At 43.0% G+C, this 19,717-nt stretch overlaps 1 protein-coding gene across 2 annotated transcripts in view; it reads left to right on the forward strand.

The window, feature by feature from the left end:
* The first annotated feature begins 2,998 nt into the window (after positions 1 to 2,998).
* Positions 2,999 to 19,717, forward strand: part of EPHA1 (EPH receptor A1) — a 33,751-nt gene continuing 17,032 nt past the window's right edge. The window contains exons 1-3 of one of the 2 annotated variants that reach the window (XM_053970039.1): positions 2,999 to 3,124; positions 6,227 to 6,294; positions 17,808 to 18,083. In XM_053970039.1, coding sequence (XP_053826014.1) covers positions 3,058 to 3,124; positions 6,227 to 6,294; positions 17,808 to 18,083 — 411 coding nt within the window. In that variant the 5' untranslated portion in view covers positions 2,999 to 3,057. Of the gene's footprint in view, positions 3,125 to 6,226; positions 6,295 to 17,151; positions 18,084 to 19,717 lie in introns of those variants that run through there. The other variant, XM_053970040.1, reaches the window with a different exon arrangement.

A 19,717-nucleotide genomic window follows, 5' to 3' on the forward strand; every position in this document is an offset into this window, starting at 1 on the left:
AACAGCACATCAAAACAAGACCTGGTGCACAGCCTTCCTCCTCACTTCCCTCACCACAAGCCCACATAGCTGTAGGAGGAAAGCCCAGGTGTGTTGTGTGGTGATATTTTCCAGCTGGATACCTAATCACAGTGATACTCAAAACAAGATTCTGGGAAATGAAAGGAAAAAAATGTGCCTTATAATTCAGAAATACTCAGAGGGCCAAGAAAGAGAGGATGAGAATCAGCCCAAAGACATGCTGAGAGTCAGCTGAAAAGACACAGTTACCTTCTTAACACCCAAATGCATGCCAGAGATGGGATGCTCACTGGGAAGCCATGAGAGTGAGAGGCTGTGGAGATGTAAATCATAGAATCATAGAATATGATTGTAAACAAGACATAAAAAGATTTTTTAAATTAAGTTCTTTCAGTTTTGCCTATTTGTTGCTTGTTTGGGATTTGTTTGTTTTTGTTGTTGTTGTTGTGTTTTTGTTTGTGTTTTTTTACAGTCAGAGAATTAATTTTGCCCAAGAATTTCCAAAGACAAAATCCAAGCTTGTGATGCACAAACAGAATAACACTGTCAAGGAAATATTGAGTATGAAAATGCACATGTGGTACTCATTCTTCTGGCTACAGCCTCTGTGTATATTCCCTCTTTTTCCCTTTGGATCTGCATTTTGGTGCAGAGGACACATGGGAAAGCAATCTAGCAGAGCTTTTACAGGTATCAGCAAAGTTCTATGCATTTTGTGTTTTTACTTCTGTGTGCTCCCATTTGTTTATAGATTTTCTTCAGATCCTGATCCTGCTGTAACTTTAGACTGTATTTTGTTTCACTATCATTGTATACATTCTGACTGTGAGCTACACTAGGTGATCTCCGATCTGAAAAACCACAAAGCAATAAATATGACTTCTGACCACCATCATCTGGAAAACCCCAATTGCTGATCCCCATCTGCCAACACTACAAGGGGAAGAAAAAGAAAGTAATTTTTTTTTTTTAGGCCATGTTCTCCAGTAAGTCCTAATAAATTGCTTCATGCCTACTCCTTAGATCAAATGTTCTGAGTATCTGCACACCAGTGAAATGGAGATAGAGCATCCCAAGGCTCTTCACTCCAGAACTCGTCACTTCTGGGATTTTACAGATGCAAACTCTGTTAGACCTGAGGAGCCAAATGTCAGGCCTCAACACTGAATTTTTTTTTTTTTTTTTTTTTTTTTTTTTTTTTTTTGCCTGAGGAAGGACATGAGCTCCTGGCCTGCCCTAGAGCCTTATCCTCCAGCTGTAAATGTTCTTCCCCATTTCACATCTATTTAGGCCTTTTCTATGTTATCCCATCACAGACAAGTTAGCTGTGGGTCTGTCTGCCCCACTGCTACATCACAGACTGAAGAAGGCACAGAATTGTACAAATGAAGATGTAAATGGACACATTACCCCAGCACAAACTCAAGGTATGGGTTGTAGACCAAAAAATCTTACATGACTCCTGCAATAGGAGCCATTCAATTGTGGGGGAAACATAGGCATAAAAGTTTGACACTTAGCACTGTGGACTGATAAAGAGAAATTTAGACAGGATTAAACTGTAATGAATTTAAGGTACAACTACTCTGAATGCCATTTACATTTGAATTATTTGCACCTATATTTTACTTCATGTGCTACGTAAAATTATAAGCTTAGTATTGTAACCATTTGTTCTAAAATTTCTCTTGCCTTGTTCAGACATCTTGGGATAGATCTTGCTTTCTCAAGATGTATGGCCTGAGAACCACAGAATTCACTGAAAGATTAGATGCAAGGACCGTCAGAGAGTCCAAAGTCCCAAATGCTGCTCAGAGCAGAGCTGGCTCCAGAGGTGGATAAGTTGTTCATGGCTGTGTCCTGGCAAATCTGGAACATCTCCAAGGGTGGAGATCCCCCAGCCTCTCTAAGCAACCTGACAAGGTCCTTTCTTTGGCCTTCCTTGGGGAGGAGGAGGAAGAGAGCAGGAGGAATGCAGCCGTACAGCAAGTGTAAGTGTAATAATACCATCTGTATTTTACAGGGAGGGGTGTAATAGCTGTGTATGGGTGGGAGTAACATCCTTGATTAATGCCAGAAGAGACAGAACAAAGGCAAGTTCTTCCATATTTATGTCCCTCAGGAAAAAAACAAAAAGTCTCATGAGGGCTTCCTACACAGAGAAAGAATCCTTCTAGTTTGCTTCCTCTCCCGTGATTTCTGTTTTGCTGAAAAGCAGGCACTGCCCATCAATGCTGAGGAGCACACCAAACAAAAAACAGTAATTCTGCCAGACAAAGTGGTATCGCTGTCACTCTGTGACATACTTGGGAATGAAATGGGCCGCTGTCCCCGTGTACAGATGGATTTCCTAAACATATTCAGTGAGGATGGCTCAGTGGTTTTAGCCCCATTATCATAGATCACAGACTCACAGAGGGATCGGGTTTGGCTTGGAAGAGACCTGGAAGACCACCTATTTCCAACTGCCCTGCCATGGGGGTTTGAACTAGACCTTCCAGTAGACCAGATTGCTCCAGGGCCCCATCCAACTGGCCTTGAACACCGCCAGGGATGGAATAGCAACAACCTCCCTGGGCAACCTGTTCCAATACTTCACCAGCCCGAAGAATTTCTTCCTAAAATTTCACTTTAAAGCCATTGCCGGGGCCGGCGGGACCGGCAAGGATGGCGAGGGCTGCCCAGGAGGTGGCAATCGGGAGCCTCTTACGGGAGTGGAGCAAAGGTGGAGGGAGGCTCCCAGGAAAGAGGTGGCTGCCTTTAAGGTGGGTTTATTTGCCTGCCAGATGGGAAGTCTGTGACCAGCCCCTTAGAACAGGTAAAGGCAGTAAGGCTTCTCCACCCACTCGCCTTGATCTTTCATCACCACCGTGGGCCAGGCGGGCGCTTGTGCAACGTGCGCGCCGCGCTCGGGAGGCTGCGGGAGAGGCCCATGCGCTGCCCGCAGCAGCCCGGGCACGGAGGCCGGAGCCGGCGGGGGCTGCGAGCCGGGCCCCCTCTCCGGCCAGTCTGGGGCTGAGCACCTGCAGCGGCGGGATGGAGCTCTCACTCGGGCTCCTTCTCCTCTGGGCTCTCCTTCCTCCCGAGGCGCACGGGAAAGAAGGTAAGCGTGGGACCCGCCGCCGGTCCCTCTGCCTGGAGGGCTGGGTTGGGGCGCGCAGCGACGGCGACCTCGCAAAGGGGCAGGGAACGGGACCTGGCCCGCGCGTCTGGGGCTCCAGGGACACCTCCGAGGGACTGGGAGGTCAGGGAAGGGCAGCCGGTTGTGGGGGGACCACGGCCTGGCAAATCCCATCCGAATCTCTGTGGCTCAGTGAACGAGCCCAGGTATGTTCTCGCCCTCCTTCACCTCTTCCTAGCTGAAGCACAAATGTCTCGTCATATCCAGTGATCTAAGAGAATTCTGCCCCTGTTCCCTCAAACACGGGCCTTGCAGATAACAAGTTTAAACACAAACTCAGAAAGTTTCTCCCCTCCACTGGCAACACCCCCGCAGTTTCCTCAGGAAGCCCTCCTAGGAGTTAACCCTTGTGAGCAAGCGGACAGTCACTTTGTCGGAGTCTTTTATCTACCCTACTCCTGGAAGACGGTGCTGGGCTTTAAAATTTCCTCTTCCACCTCTTTAGGCTTCCATTTTTCCCTTCCCTGTACCACTTACTCCCTTTTATTAGACGTGATTTTTTCCTTCCATCTTGGTAGTTGCACAGTGGTTATGAAACATGGGAGAATGGTAACTTTTAATAGAGAGGTGAGGGAAGTATAAATCTCTGCTCTGTTTCTTATCTTCTCCTGCAGTCAATTCCTGCTAGGGACTTCTGTTTTGTACAGCAAGAGGTGTTGGGGTTTTCTATCCCAAGGACAGCCCTCCTTTGCTTCTCCAGGCTCTCGATTGAGGGGACTTTGTCATAACTGGCAGTTCAGCCATGGGCTCAGCTCTGATTCTGCGAGCGCTCAGTGATCTTTTAAAGCGTCTTTGACAAGCACGTTTCCACTAAGGATCCAGCTACGTGGTGGATGCAGCTGGCAGACGTAGTGGAGAACACCAGCTTGGGTGAGAAGTAATACCGGGTGGCACCGCGCAGGCTTCCCTTTCCCTAAGCGTGTGACCAGTAGTTGGCAGTAAGAGTCAGGGACCTGTCTGCCCGCTTCTCCCCTATCTCAACCATCTCATTTGGGCTGTGTCTGTGATCCATTCTTCCTTAACTTGTCTGTCAGGGAAACAGCTCATTTTCCAGGCGTCCTCTCTTATCTGAAGCCTTTCTTCTTTTTGGGGACACCTCCTCCCCTGTGGCTGGGCAGCCATGTGAGATTCCTAGCAGCAAAGTTGTGGACCGGAGAGTTAGTAGTCCCTGAGCACTTTATTCCTCTGCTTCTGTAGTCTTACTGACTTAATCATCCTTTCCGTGGAGAGTCCCTGTTGTGGGATTCGCTTCGAGAAGTACTTCTTGGCAATGGGCTTTGTGCCTCCAGTGGGCACTCAGCAGCTGAAGGAGCTGCCATTGCTGGTAATGCAGAGCATGGCACAAAGGCTCTGCCAGGTTCCTGTCCTGGCCACTTCCAAGCTCCTTTCCCCTTGCTCTGCTAGAGCTTGCCATGCAGCCCCTCTCACTTCCACATTGCTGCTTCAGTCCTGAAGAGGATGGGATGGCGTAGATGTTATCTGGGTGATGGTTCTGGCAGTACAGGCTACCTCACCCTCTGAGCTTTTGGAGCTAACCACAAAAGAATATTATCTCAAATAAAGAGATTGAGAGTAGAGGGGAAGTGAATGAGGAGCCTTGTCTGGACAAGGAGTCTGTGGCTACGAAGGTTTTGCCATATGACCATACTGTGAGCACTTCGAACTTGCAAAACCTGGATTCCTGCTTTTCCATTCTCCCAATCCTGAAAGGGTGTTTCAGAGGTGAGAACAGCAGCGCAATCCCTCTTATCTCTGATTCTGGGCCCACAGCCTGCTTCCTCATTCCACAGGACTCTTGCTGATCTGCACTTTACACTATTACTTATAGTTGGCAGGGAGCATTTGTAAAACAGTCAGATGAGGGGGAGGAAACCTGGTTATTTAAATGCCATTTAAAAATCTCCCCACTCCTACCTTTCACCCCCAGATTCTTTCCTGAGATGTTCAGAAACGACCCCTCTGAATACACCCACAGGAATCTAAAAGGGAATCCAAAGAATTTTCCCTGTTTCCTATGTTCCCAAGCTGGGACTTCAATAGGTACACAGAAACCAGTAGTCTGTTCTGGCACTGCCGGCAGACCCAAAGGCAGGCAAGAAGCTGCACATCCCACAGTGTGTCTTATTCCAACTCCTCTGCTTTCTCAATGTTTGCCTACAAAGTGACACATTTTTAAACGTGTCTTCAGATCAAGACTTTAGGCCAAACTGTGATCGCATTTTCGAATTCCTTTGAGGGCTAAAAATATGAACATACAAATGATTTTCTCCTTTGTCACACGACTCCAGGAGCAAGGCTTAAAGAAGCCGTGCAGTTCCGCAGGAGGTGGCCATGCTATGGCCGGAGCCGTTACTCTCTCTTGATGACCCGGCCAAAAAAGTCGGAAAGTTGGGAGAGGGTTAAACTATTTCTAGGCCATAGTCAGCAGGTGGACAGTCCGAATTAGAAGTAGGTGGCTCATCAATTTGCACAACTGCTGCATCTCCTGGTTTTTGGGTACTGTGACAATGGAAAGTCCCTTATACAACTTCACACCGCCTCTGTACTTTCCCACTGTGTTTCAAGTACTGAATAGTCCCTCCAGGCGACACTGATAGATCTTTTGTGTTGGTAATTTATTTGATTGCCCTCCTCTTCAGCCCTTTAGCTTGCTGTCTTCCTATTTCAAGGAAAGATGTGTTCAGCTGCTAATGCCGGGTATCCATTTGAATAGGCTTCAGCCTCCTTCCTTTTTGGGACAGTTTTAGGAAGTGATAAAATTTGTCAGGGTTGCGGTTTTTGGATGTGTATAGGAGAGGGTCTCATATATTAGTAAAAACTTTTAACTCCTGACTAGCTGCCCTGTCTTGTATATTTCCGTCCCTCCACTAGTCATGCTTTTTGAACGTGAAAGATTTCAAAGGAGGGGGGGTTGAGAGAGGAAATGCAGGCTTTACCTTCTTTGACGAAATACGGATGAAACCATTACGTGGGCCATATGAGTTGGGTCACCGATTTATTTTTTTCCTCTCTTCTGGTTTACAGTGGATCTACTTGACACAAGCACTGCACAGGGTGAACTGGGCTGGCTTCCCGACCCTCCGGAAGTAGGGGTGAGTACCCACATTCAAGGAAGGGGAGCCACTGGCAGTACTAAATGATGGAAAAATATAATCCATGTTGAAATTTCACCCTACCTCTGGAAACTGAGCTTCTGAGGCTCCTGGACATTTTAGGCTTTATAAGCCTCTCTCCCTTCACCTCTGCAGCCTCACCGCTAGCCAGCTTTTTAAGGACTGATGCCTACTGACTTCCAGTATGATTAAACATATCCTTGAAATATACTATTTCCTTGAACTAATAAAGCAATGAAGAAAAATGAAAAAATCAAATCATCCCCCTGTTTTTCATTCTGTCATGCTGGACATAAACTCATGTCTTTTTTTTCCCCCAGGAAAATAGGCAGAGCAAAAGTAATTCTGTCTCAGAGTCTCTCAAGAAATTAGAAACACCTTATAGGTTTTTAAATTCAGCAGTTGACTGAAAAAATAACTCATGGGGCAGCAATCTGTGTGTGTGGGTGGGCTGCAAGATTCTCAGACTTTACACCAAGCTGTGGTGTTTGGTCCACACAGCTGACAATGAGAGAGGAATTTCCCTTTGTTTTGTGACTGTACAATTAAGTTGATGGAAGTGCTTCAAAATGTACTCCTGAAACCACTGCAACAATGGACCCCAAAAAACAGCTGAACTCTCAGTTATTTTTGTGCAAGTACAGCTATTTTGTATGAAGCGTAGTTGAGCAGTCCCTCTGGAGTCACAACCTACATCAGTGAAGGTGGTTTCCTTTGTAGCAGCGGTGCTGTGGGAGTGGCGGAAGGAAGGCACAAAGAAAAGGGAATTTAGGGACTATGCTGTGGTAGTTAGCACATATGTTAATAGGCAGTTTCAGTTCCATCCATGCTCTTGTGTTTGTAGTGAGTCCCAAGCTTTCCAATGGAGAGTCTTCACCCTTCCTGCTCTCAAGTAGACCTGAGTAGAGCCTGTTCCTAACTAATTTCCGTAATTTTCCTCTGTAATGTACTGTGGCTGGTTTAAATCCACGCCAGCCTCCTCCTCCTTCCCGGTAGCATTGCTGGGTGAAGTAGAGCCAGACAGTGAGGTTCTCCTGTACTGGCATAACTGCATTTGTTTCATTAGTAAAGCTGTTTTGGTTATTATTAGTAGTATTATTATACCCTGCTCAAAACAGGTGCCCTAGTGAGACATACATGTAGATCATGTTTTGCCCATTGTTCCCTTTGTTGTCTCATCAACTCTCTGTGTGGTAATTTTACCCCAAATCTAGGCTCCAGGTATGTTCAGGATGAAGATTGCCTCTTGAAAAGATTGAAAAAAAACAACTGAAAAGTGTGTTCTAAAACCAAAATCTGATAGAAAGAAAATAAAACCTTTATTACAGAACATCTGAGTGTTGCACAGTAGGTTCAGAGCAGTGTCAGGAGTTGGCAAATCCTTCTGCTTGTGCTACATTTGCTTTTTAAAATATGTATATTCACAATATAATTGTAACTGAGAATTGTTGAAAATATGGGGAACATGGCCTGAGAGGAATCAAAACTAACAGATCAGGATATGGATGACTGATAAAACAACAGAGGATGAAGAATAGATTCATTGACTTCTCATGAGCAAGTCTTTTGAGGAGATTTGTCTAATTACATCATTTCCCAATAACTTTTAGGTGGAAATCTGACAAATTGCCACAAGCAGAAAGGGAACAATGACTGATTCTCTTGCAAACAGAACTTTGAACAGGTGTTTCTGAAACCATTCCTTCAAAATGAAGAATTATGTATGTTCAAAAAAGAACGGAAATTAATTCAGACCATTTTTTGACAAAAAAGAGCCAAGATTAGTACTGAATAATTTGACTAGGTTGATTAGTAACAGGCTGGAAATGTCTGAGCTGTACTGCACACAGAGCTGAAGGGTGTACATTGTAACGCTGCTACTTGTACCTAACCTCAGATGCCGGAGATCTCCCATCAGTGAGCTGGATTTGTGTCAATATACTTATCGCACAGAGGAGGAATTTGCTGTGGGGAATTTTCATGCTTTATATGGACAAGGCCCCCGAGGCATAGCCCAGAAGAGGCTGGCTAAGTCTGTGGAGGCAGAACTACACCTTTGTTTTCTCCTTACTTGTAGCCAATGACAGAGGATGAAGTGGCTTGCCAGGTGTGGTTGTGTCATGGTCAGACCATGGCTGTATCCAGGGCAGACAATGCTCCCATTAACACAGGGGCTCAGCCTGAGAACACTACTCAGTTTAGGACTGCACTTCTGTAGTTCAGAACTTTTGCACCACATTAGCCGGCATCTTGCCTAAGCTTAAGGGTAGTCTTTGAGTGAAAGTCTCTGTGCTTTAAGTAAAGTGTCTGTAGAGTTTTGTTTGTTAAAAGGTTTGTGCTAGCTTGCTTTAGAAAGGGTTTCATTCACTTTAGGCTACTATTGGAAACTAGGCTTTTAGAGGCAGACTGTAGTTCCTACAATCCCCTTTTATCTACCTTATCACCCACCACCCCCCTCCTCTAACATATTCCTTGATAACTCTTTTTTGGCTTTGAAGTTTTGCCACAGCAACACCAGGTGGGCATAGAGAGGTGTGTTACAGTAGTAGTGGTAGATTTCCACCTTTTAACATATATTAGAGAGCAAATGATGGCCACTTGGAAGGTGTCAGGAGTACAGAATTTCTTTAAGATTCCCCATGCTGCACAAAGAGCCTAGCTACCTGAACTGGTTTCAGATACCACTGAAACTGTTCAAAAAGGACCTCTCAAATCCAATCATGAACAAATTGACTTATCAGGCATTTTTACTTGGCAGTTTGTAAAATGACATTATAAAAAGTTATTAATCACTAATTTGCTTTCAAATATAATTGCATCAGATGTGACCAGATTGTGATGAGGAATTATGCTTTCCTCTTGCATTTTGCTTTTAATAGACAAGGCTCTAAGCCACCCCAGCCCAGCTTTGAAGTCAGCCTTGTTCTGAGCAAGGGGTTGGAGTAGAGAACCAAACCTAAAACTTCATGTTTGTGTGATAATTTAGAATTGTTTGTTCATTAGAATTCTGAGCTTGAATTTTTAGCCCAGGCACAAAAGGTCCTCATGATTTTATGTTTTGATTTTTTTTCATGATTTTATGTAATATCTATTCCTATATAGATTTTCTGTATCAGTTTATGCAGGCCTACAATACAACATACTGAGCAATCCAATATTTGTCTTTAATGCTGTGATTATCTCACTCCCAGCTTGTGGGCCTATCTTGAAATTTTCATTTTATCCACAATTTCCAATTTTTGTGTATGTGAATAGTATTTGCATAATCCAGTCATACTCCCATGAGTACATGTGACTACTTAAGTTCCAAGCCATTTGTGCTGGAGAATGCTGCACACTGGGCTTCTCAATATGACTTTTTCTCTATATATTGTTGAAAGAATTGTAAATTAAGTACACTTAATTTTTTTCATCTGCTACATTTTCCTGGGAGATGTGCTTTCACCAGTTCTACAACTGTCTTTGCTTGTAAAAGGGTCCTTTTTTATGGCGACTTCATTTTTAAATTGGATGCATGTTATTTCAGAAATCACATGAAATCCACTACTGCCAAATTGTGCCATATTTATTACATGTGAAAAGTTTGGCAAGGCTCAGTTTTCAGCTGGTAGCTGCTTTGTGGAGCTTATTTTTCCCAACTTATATTCCTGCTTGGATCATAGCGTTATTAAAGCTTCCCAATGACTTTCTTAGTCTCCTTTCCAGGCTCCTATTGTTCTCAGTCTTTTATTCACAGTGAGGAGGAGGACATAATTATTTTCCTGCCTATTTCATACCCTCGCTTGCTTCCACACATACTTCAAAGCATTGCTATCAGTTTCAAGCTTTCTACCAGTTTCCCAGTGTGCACAGCACTTGATCTGCTCAGCTTTTCCAAAGTCTACTTTCAAACAAGACTAAGGATGGGCATGTAATGCCAGTGGCCTAACTGGCATTAGTATCCCAAAGGCTATCAATGAATAGCCACTAACTTCAACTACTGTGGCTCTAGAACCACATGAAAACTTTGGAAATTATGTGATTCTTGTTCAGGAACAAGAGTTCTGAGTTCTGTACCTCATGTTCCATGAAAAGTTTAATTATGACCACAGCAACTGCTAAAACTATGTAAATACAATTTGATTAAGCCAAAAAAAATCAGATTTTTTTTTTTTACCTGTGACCTGTCAGCAACTTCTATATCACTGACCACACCATAACATTTGCATGCCTTCAGGTTCTAGCAAGTTGAGGTTGCATTCCACCAGACTCAGTGGTCCCAGATTTCAGTATCAGCTAATGGCTGGTTTCTGTTCCACCACTTCTTGGTCAGACAGATAGTCTCAGTCACAAAAGAAATAGTGCTATGGGGCACACAGCCTTCAGCCTGCAAGCAATTCCAGCACAGCACTCCTATCTCGTTAAACCTGGGCAGTTCACTGAGTCAGACTTGATGATCACTTAGTCAGACTCAATGATCTCTTACTCAGATAGTCTTGGAAGAGTCTCAGCCAGTCAGCTTTTTGTAGCATCCAAAGGTGGTGTGAAAAGCAGCCATCAGAACAGCTGTTCTGTGCACATCTTCCCACAACTGTTGTTCATGCATGTCCTTTAGGAGCTAACTCAGAGGAGTGCCATCACCTCTGAAGCTGGAGTAGAGTAGCGGTGTACACCTCACTGCTCTCCGTTAAGTATCAGGCATAGGGGATTAGCTCCCCTGAGTGAACAGGATCTATATAGAAATAAGGGAAATATGCTTAGTAAAGTCAACAACTACCTGGAAATGGGAACAGCTCTGGCTTCAGGGTTGTATGCTGACATGACCTGCTGCTGTTGATCTGTGGACTGGTGGAGAGATATTTGTTAATGATATCCTGTTAATTGAAAATTAATTATTTTGTGTCAATTTGGGAGAGAAGGAAAAAATATTATGCATATCCTGATATACTTTACTCAGAAGTGTGAGAAGGGGGAATACAAACCAGTAAGATGAGAGCGAGTGAAGTGTAAATTAATAGCTGTAGGGAAGGCCAGATTGCATGAGCCACCAACTAGGCAGCCTAGGATGGAGTCACTGCCAGAGACCCAAGTAACAATCTTGGCCAGTGCACTCTGTTGTGACCTGAAGGGTAGAAAAGAGCACATTGTGAGCTGAAGATGCTGTACAGCCATGACATTCATCACCACGGCTGCTCGGGCACTGGGGTGGTGACAGCCCTGTTGCCTGGCAGCCTCAGAAAGCTGCTTCACTCTTTTATAGCTGTTGAATGAGTGGACAAGGTTCACTGAACTTTCTTGTGTCAACACAAAAGCAGCACAAGTCAGCTGGAGCTTGGAGATTAACCTGCCTATAGCATGGTCCTCCAAGAAGACTAACAAGCTATTTAAAATAATAATAATATTAAAACCCAACCAACCAAATAAACAGAAAACCAAACAAAACAACTTCTATTATACCAACTAAAATACTGGTGAGTTTGGAGGCAAGCAATTAGAAAGAAAAGGCTTTACATCTTTTCTTGCCTGCTGTGTCCTTGAAGGATGAACCTATGCTTTGAACTGTGATTCTCACTATCTCAGAGGCAGATCTGCAGAAAAATATTCCCATTATTTATTTCTCAAAAGGTTATTTCCATTGTTTCCAAGGTCTAGTTTCTGGCTTCTCTTTGCTTGACCTGAATATTGCCAGCTCCTCACATGACTTTCAGGCTGCCATCTCCTGCAGTTTCTTTTATCCAGGCAGGTTTGATCATCAAGGCATAATTACCCCATCCCTGTGTGGGATTCCACCTGATCCATCTTTAAAGGAATTTATACAAACAGAGCAAGTATTGCCCATCACCATCAGACTAATTTCCAGCTTCTCTGTAAACACTAGAAGTACACTTGACACGCCATACAAAACCACAGCTCACAATATAAAGCCCTTTACCTTGAAAAAATGAAAAAAATCACTTCAATTTACAATGGATCCTATGCAATGTAATGCAAAAATAACATGAAAGCTAATGTTTGCTTTATTGGTAATGTGGCTTTAGCCATGAATTCTGAACTCTTAAGATGCACAATCTGATTTTTCATTCCTATCCTTTTTGTAGTTATTGGTACTGTTAGTGAGTGTTAGTAAAACAAGTGTTCCAAACCAGCTAGGTGAAATGTTGGACTAGAGTATCATTATCACTCATCTAGCACCATCTGTTATGACCAGAACTGTTTTCATGCAAGACCTTAATGTGGTCAGGCAGTTCAGAGAATGAGCAGACAGCAGAACCTGGGTTTGATAAACAGGTTCTGTAATCAATGCACTGGCGCTCAGTGTCCCACATGAACACCTTATCTTCCCATAACAGCATGAGTACAGTTAAATTGAAAGGACATGGGTGGGATGGAGACCTATGTGCTAGTGCCCTAAAGAATGAGTAATTACATAATGGAGTTGCTCCTCCCTGAAAATAACCAATGGATCATTGTGGGGAAAAAATATATCATCCCACTCATAAAGATACTGTAGATAAGTAAACATCTCTTCTGTGTTCAGTTGTGTCAAAGGCTCCATGATGATGTGATGAAATTAAAATTGCCTGACCATATGCAAATGATCAAAGAAATAAGAGCAGCCTCAGCTGTTCTCAGATTTAAAGTTACAGGACTCATGAAGTGTCTAGATGTCACCATGCTTCTTTCATCATCATCATCATCATCTAAATTGTCTTCCACACCAGCAGAAGAACTTCAAAGAGTATTGAGAAACTTTCAGTAAAGGGTCATAGAAGCTTCAATTCTAGAATACACCACTGTGGTGATGCTATTTTTGGCTGGCTGGTCCAGCTTGCCTCCTGATAAATTTTTGTCAGATGTATTTCAACTGAAGAGAAGCTCTTCACTGTATTAAAACAGGTGCCAGCAAGGTGCCTCTCTTGTCACCAGCTTTCCTCTGAGGAAATGACACTATGATTGTAGCACAGCTGTAATTAATTACCTTCAATGCCGAATCTGTTCCACTAAGGCTTTTTGGTCATGGTAGCATGCAAATGCTACACTATACAAAAGTCAAGACACTCCACAGGCAAGACTGTAGCCAGGGAAAGGGGATAAAAACTGTTCCGTGGCATATGTTTTCCTAGGTGGGTTCAGACTTGGCACACTAGTGATGTATTGTTACTGAAAAACGTTGATGTTTTGGGGCTTTGTAATTTTTCTTCAGGAAGAGATTTAATGGCCTCTCAATTATGTTGAAAATTAAATGAGATTGAGACACACTTGCTATGCACAGGTACACTGTAACTGGCTTTACTAACTTAGCTGATCTTTTTGTCTTAGTGAAATTTTCTAACCCAAAGTTAAACAAGTCATTAGATTTCAGCATATGAACTCTTTGACTTTTCCAGTAGGAATTTTTATTAACTTTTCCAGTGGAGACATGAATCTTAGTTCAGTAACTTTAAGCCTACTGGCTAGGCTTGCCTAGCTTTTGCTTCTGTAGGTCTCTTAAAAATATCACTGTGCCTTTCCTTGGGGGTCTGCAGACCACAGATTGGAAGTCACTGTGCTGAGGTAATGTGAAAGCAAATGAGACAGAGGTTGCAGCAGGCAGGCAGGCCCTTTTTTGAAAGGAGACAGGGCAAGTCTCTGGCAAGCTGGAGATGGAGACAGTATTCTTACTGTGAGTCACAAGCTCTTCTGACTCTAGTCTCAGCCTACAATTTCCAATACTGTCACAGTCTGCTGCCTCTGTCACTGGTAGCCTATCTCTCTGTTAGCAGGGATGAAATTTGTATTTTTCAACATTAAAAGCTTGTTTCCTTCCTTTTTTTTCCCACTAAAAAAGGCTAAAACCAAAAGAGACCACTTCATTGATGCCTGCAAAGTCTGAGACAGTGACTCCAAGGTGTGCAAACTGCCTCTTATACCTGATGGTAGATCCCAGGAAGAGTAGCCCACAGATGGATGAAGGAATCACAACTTGTCCTAGATAGGATCTTTGACACAAACTTAATCTAGAGAAGGCTTATTATACAGAAAAAGCAGAGTAAGCCTTCTGTAGGCTCCAGAACTTCAAACTGTATAATCGTTTCAGAGTCAATAAAGGCAGATATTAAAAGGCACATACCTTATCTTATCTTTGGGTTTTTACTCACATGGCAGACCAAACCAATACTGTTTACTACAAATATCTATTGGTGTCCTTACAGGTTGTCATTTAAGTCATTCTGAACAGCCCTTATAAAGACAGCTTTCTTTATATGGAATCAAACCAATAAGAGCAAAGTTGCTTTCCTTTTTTCCTTTTTTTTCTGAACGTGCAGTGTTTTGAGGTTATTGATACAGTACCTTTGCTTTGAGGTTGTTTTTCACTTGACTCTAATTGCTGTGCTGGAATAATTTTGCTCTGTATTACACCACCACACAAAGATTTTCAAGAACAAACCTCTGGAACTAGGTGCCTGTGTTAGTATATGGATTTCTGAGAAGCACAGAAAACCCGTTTGTTCTCAAATTCAATGGCTACATACTTAGACTTTTTAGGAAGCCAAGCTACTAACCTATGGCACTTTCCTGAATGTATTGGCATTTGTTTTCTTAGCAACTTTTAAAGAATTCTAAAAGATTTTAAGAGTTTGAAGACTAGTTTAAGGACAGTTTAGACTCTAACTTAAAAAATAAGAGAGTTAAAAAGGCATTTTAAAGAATAACATGCAAAGACTTTAAGAACTCTTTAGCTTGCTTGGAGCAGGGAATTGGACTAAATGATCTTCAAGGGTCCTTTCCATCCTAAATCTTTCAATTATTCTGAATCTCATGAGAAAGTTTTCTCTCACATCAAAAACCCACAAATTCACTCACTGCTAAAATAAGGAAGTCTGACTAACACTGTTCTCCACTTCTAGAAGAATGTTACCTGTTCTGTGGCCAACTGGAGTAAGGCAATAGTGTCTGGAATGAAGTGGTTAAAAAGTTATATTATCAAAGGAGGTTGATTCAATGTCATTGGCAGACAAACTGCAGAGGCAAGTAATTAATATTGATTGAGCCAGACTTTAACACACATGTTTATTAAGAACATTACATTAAAAATCAGAGGCATACATTTTGATTTTGCAGCAGATTCTTTGAGGATGGGAGACAGTTGCCTGGCAACTTCTGGTCTCATCAACCTTTCATTAAATGTTGTATGTAACAGTTTTCCTCTACTGCTTTGAATTTAAAAGCTTCACTGAATAATGAAAAGAAGTCAGAAGCATATTTAACAATAGTTCTGTATTGTTAGCATAAATAATATCCTCATTTTACTTCCTTTACCCATCAGCAGTAGAGTCTAGAAAAAACATGTCTGACTCCCTTATTTCTTTGCACCACACTGCATATGAAACTGTGTAATTGTCAGTGCCAAGCATCTTTGCCCTGAAGAACTGAGTCTGGAAGAAGCTGGCTGAGATGAGCTAAGAAATACAGGAGTTAGCAGCTGGATTCTTTTTTCCAGCAGTATAGTTTAAAGGAATTTTTTTGTTGTTGTTGCTAGAGTTGCCACCACTAAAAATTAAAACTTTGGTCCTGTATCATGTAAGCTTTGAAAATATATTTTCTGGACAGGCACCACAGCAGCTCATGTCTTTCAGTGAGACATGCAAAAACCACTTTCTGGTGACACTTGTCTGTGGTACTGCCTTGGGATAAACTGCTAATGGAAAGCTGTCTAACTCTCAGCCTCCAAATGCAATTATGCTTTTCCCAGGCAGACGTGCATTGAAAAATGCTTCTAAAAGCCAGTCCTAACATTGTCAGTGTATGAAAGCCAGTTTGCTCTTATTCTCCTTCCTAATTTCTTTTCTTCTACTTCAGTCTACTTCAGGATGCATTATAAATTCAGTTTTGTAACATCTTCCAGAAGGTTTTCAGTTAAAGGTTGCAAGAGGTCATTAAGTGATTGTCCCTTCTGCTTGATCAATTGGGATTGATCCATCAGTCACTTTTTTTGTTTTGCTATCATAAATCCTTTGACCTTCAGTGTGTGAAATAAGTGTAAATCCTGTGTGCTGCAGGTCTATGCCAGCTGGATCAGATTAAGAGGGTGGGGTAACACTGGGGATTAATTACGTGGAGAAAAAAGGGAACAAGAAGGGACACATAGATACCATCCCCAGAACTTCTTGGGAGGAGATTGCTAGTATGCACTTAGGTAAAAGGCTGAAATCATGCAGAGAGGAGCTTGTTCTATCAGCAGGACTTACTGGTTTGGAGAAGGTTCTCCAATACTTTTCAGAGTGGGGCTGTGTAGGAGCTATGCTCTCAGTCATGGCATAAAAGCAGAGCCTCTTTGGCAGTCTGTGGGTCCATCTCTTGTATTCCACTAGCGGAGTGACCTGGTGTGTGGGGAGACAAGCTGTTGTGCTGTGAGCAGAGGAGGTGGTGGTGCTGAAGAAATGTGTGAATCTCATGCTCAGCCCATGAGATCTGACAAGTCTGGAGTAACACAGACTGAGGCCTTGTTTAAATTGCATCTTAACCTGGGGTGTGATTTAAAACCAAGATGCTTAAACTTGTGCCAGTACTTATGTGGGCACTTGTTTCAATTTAGCTTGATTAAACATTTAAAGTATAATGAGAAAGGCAGTCTTAGCACTGGGGGGAAAAGGATGTAAGTTATTTTCCCTGTGGACAAAACCTTGCTTTGCAAATTTTCGGTTCTCCTATGTGAATTACTCAAAAGAGAATGCTCTTTGCATTTTATATCTGACCTGTGGTAAGGAAAGAAAAACCAGAGCCACCCAAAATTTGGAAAAGCATGTGTTAAAATCAGTATCAAACTTTATTAGATTCATGCAAATAGTATTAGTAAGGTCATATAACCAGCTGGGCCCATGTCCTCCTCTCGGCCATTATTTGCCTGGGGAAGATGCAGAACCTAAATGCAATGAAGTCAGGAAAATCAACCGAGTTTTAATAGTTAAATTAGGTTTTGCAAAATATCCCACTTAAAGAAGCGTGAACTCCAAGTTAATGAGTGCTTGCTCTACAACAGTCTTCCTGCAATTTACCTTTCCATTATGCCAGGCCATCTTTTCTCTTACCCCCAAATGCTGTGCATTATTTTCAGGGGCTCATAATAGTCCTGGTCTGATAGGTCCTACTGTACACCTGAATGTAAACTGTATCAGAGAGAAGTGGCCAATACATGGGAGTAGTGGGTCTTTTTCTCAATCTCCAAGGTAAGGCAGTGCATGGAAGAAGTAAATTGGAACCAAGATAGGATGAAGGAGATGTACAAAGATCTATGTAAGTCAGATCCTAATTGCAGGATCCTCTTTGCTCCCTATGTACAGAGTTTAGGCAGCCATGGAGCTCTAGACCAGATGCAGCTTTTGCTGAGTGTAAGAGACTTTTTAGCTGGTGAGACTTTGAGCCCTGAACCCTGTGTAAGAATTGATTTTTAGGCAAGATTTTGTCATATTTGAAGTGAAACTTATTTCTCACACCTGTCTAACAGAATGTGTTTTCTTCTCCCCGTGGAGCAGTGGAGTGAAGTGCAGCAGATGATAAATGGTACCCCGATCTACATGTACCAGGACTGCAGTGTGCTTTCCGAGGGTGACACCGATCACTGGCTTCGCACCAACTGGATTTATCGGGGCGAGGCAGCCTCGCGCGTTTATGTGGAGCTGAAGTTTACTGTGAGGGACTGCAAGAGCTTCAAAGGTGAAGTGGTGACCTGCAAAGAGACCTTCAATCTCTATTACATGGAGTCTGAACAAGATGTTGGGATCCAATTCCGCCGCCCGCTGTTCACCAAGGTCTGTATTGCTGAGGGTGAAGACTGAGTCATATCTTTCAGCTTAAACTTGTCATATCTTTCAGCTTAAGCTAGGTGTGTCTTGCTGGCTGGGACAGGCTAGGAGAACCAGCATGTGGGGAAGGGCATGGATAGTAAGTGCTGTCCTTAGAGTAAACTTTACCCCTGGTGCCCTCTGTGATGCTCAGAGCAGTCTTTGCCACAGGAGGCATAGGAGGTTTCAAATGAGATCAGACCTGTGTTCTGCGTAACCTCTTATTTAACCAGACACCACATAGGTAAGGATTCTAAAGGGTTGTGACAGGGCTGGATGGTTATACCAATTTTAGAAATAGTAAAGCAGAGACCAAAGGAATTTTACTTGCCTTAGGGAATAAAACAAGATTAGACCAGGCAAAGAACAGAATCCAGTTCAGGTCTCAGTGGTCCTGATTATTTACTCTGATTGCCGTGAGATATAGGGTCTTGTTTCATAAACCCAGAGGTGATGGCTTGCTGCAGTGAAATTCTCCCTGGTGTAAAGGTATTTAGCACTGCTCTATTTTACCTGCTGTTTTCCTCAATGTTGTGCACTCTTGCCATGGAAACATTGGAATTGCAGAATAGAGAACCTCTGCTCTCTTTTCTTGGAGGAAATTCTCTAAGCCAATTCTGTTCTAATAGAAGCCACAGACCTAAAGTATTTGACTGCCCTTTCCTTTGCAGTTAAAATGGGATGTGATAGAAACAAAGAGTAGAAATGGCCACCACAGGCAGAGCAGAACTCTGGTAACTGACTCCCCTCCCTCCCCAGTGCTCCTCCACCTCCCCTGCAGCCTACAACATGACTTTGTGCGATATCTCCACAACTCCTAAACATGCCTTATGATCCCTGCCAAATGCAGCTGCTCTACAGAGCCTTTCATCTCCCATCCAACTACAAGGAGTGGGTGGTGTCGTACAATGGGAAGGGGCCTGTGGAGGAGAGGATCAGTTATCAGGCTCTCCCACCAAGAAGAAAGGCCATCCCACCTGCAGTCCAGCTCTTCCATGTCACAGGGTGTCACAGAGGCCTTTCCCATTTGCTCAAGCATAGAAAATATCCTCACTCACTCACTCTTATCCTTTGTTTGCAGAGGCAGTGGGAATGCAAAAGCATGGGAGCATTTTTCACCCAAGTACCTACAGTGCTGAAATATGTTGAGTGCTGCACAAGGAGCACCTTACACTAGATTACCTGAACTGCAGCAGCTACAGCCTAAAAGCAAGTGGCTCTAATTCCCTGATTGGTTTCAAAGCGCAACTCTTGAGTGGTGTTGTGGATGTACTGCATGCAATTTGCAAACAAAGAAAATTATGACAGAAAAGGGGCAGTTCCTGAAGACCTCTGTAATCAGGGACTTGGAACACAGGGTACTGTAGAAGACCAGTGAATGACTACCAAGCAGTTGAAGGAGATGATGGATGGAAAGTACAGAGGCAGGAAAATATGCCTGCCCCATTTTTAAAACTTCTTCCAAGTGCAAAGAAAGCATGCGGTGCAGTGTAATTAGAAGCAGTTGACTAGACAGCCCCTAAAAGGCCTTAGTATAAAAGAAGCTTAAGAGGAATGGGTATCTCAGCTTCTGTGGCCTGTTCAGATCGTAAAGCTGTTGT

This window comes from Vidua macroura, chromosome 2 (assembly GCF_024509145.1).
Source record: "Vidua macroura isolate BioBank_ID:100142 chromosome 2, ASM2450914v1, whole genome shotgun sequence".
NCBI lineage: Eukaryota > Metazoa > Chordata > Aves > Passeriformes > Viduidae > Vidua > Vidua macroura.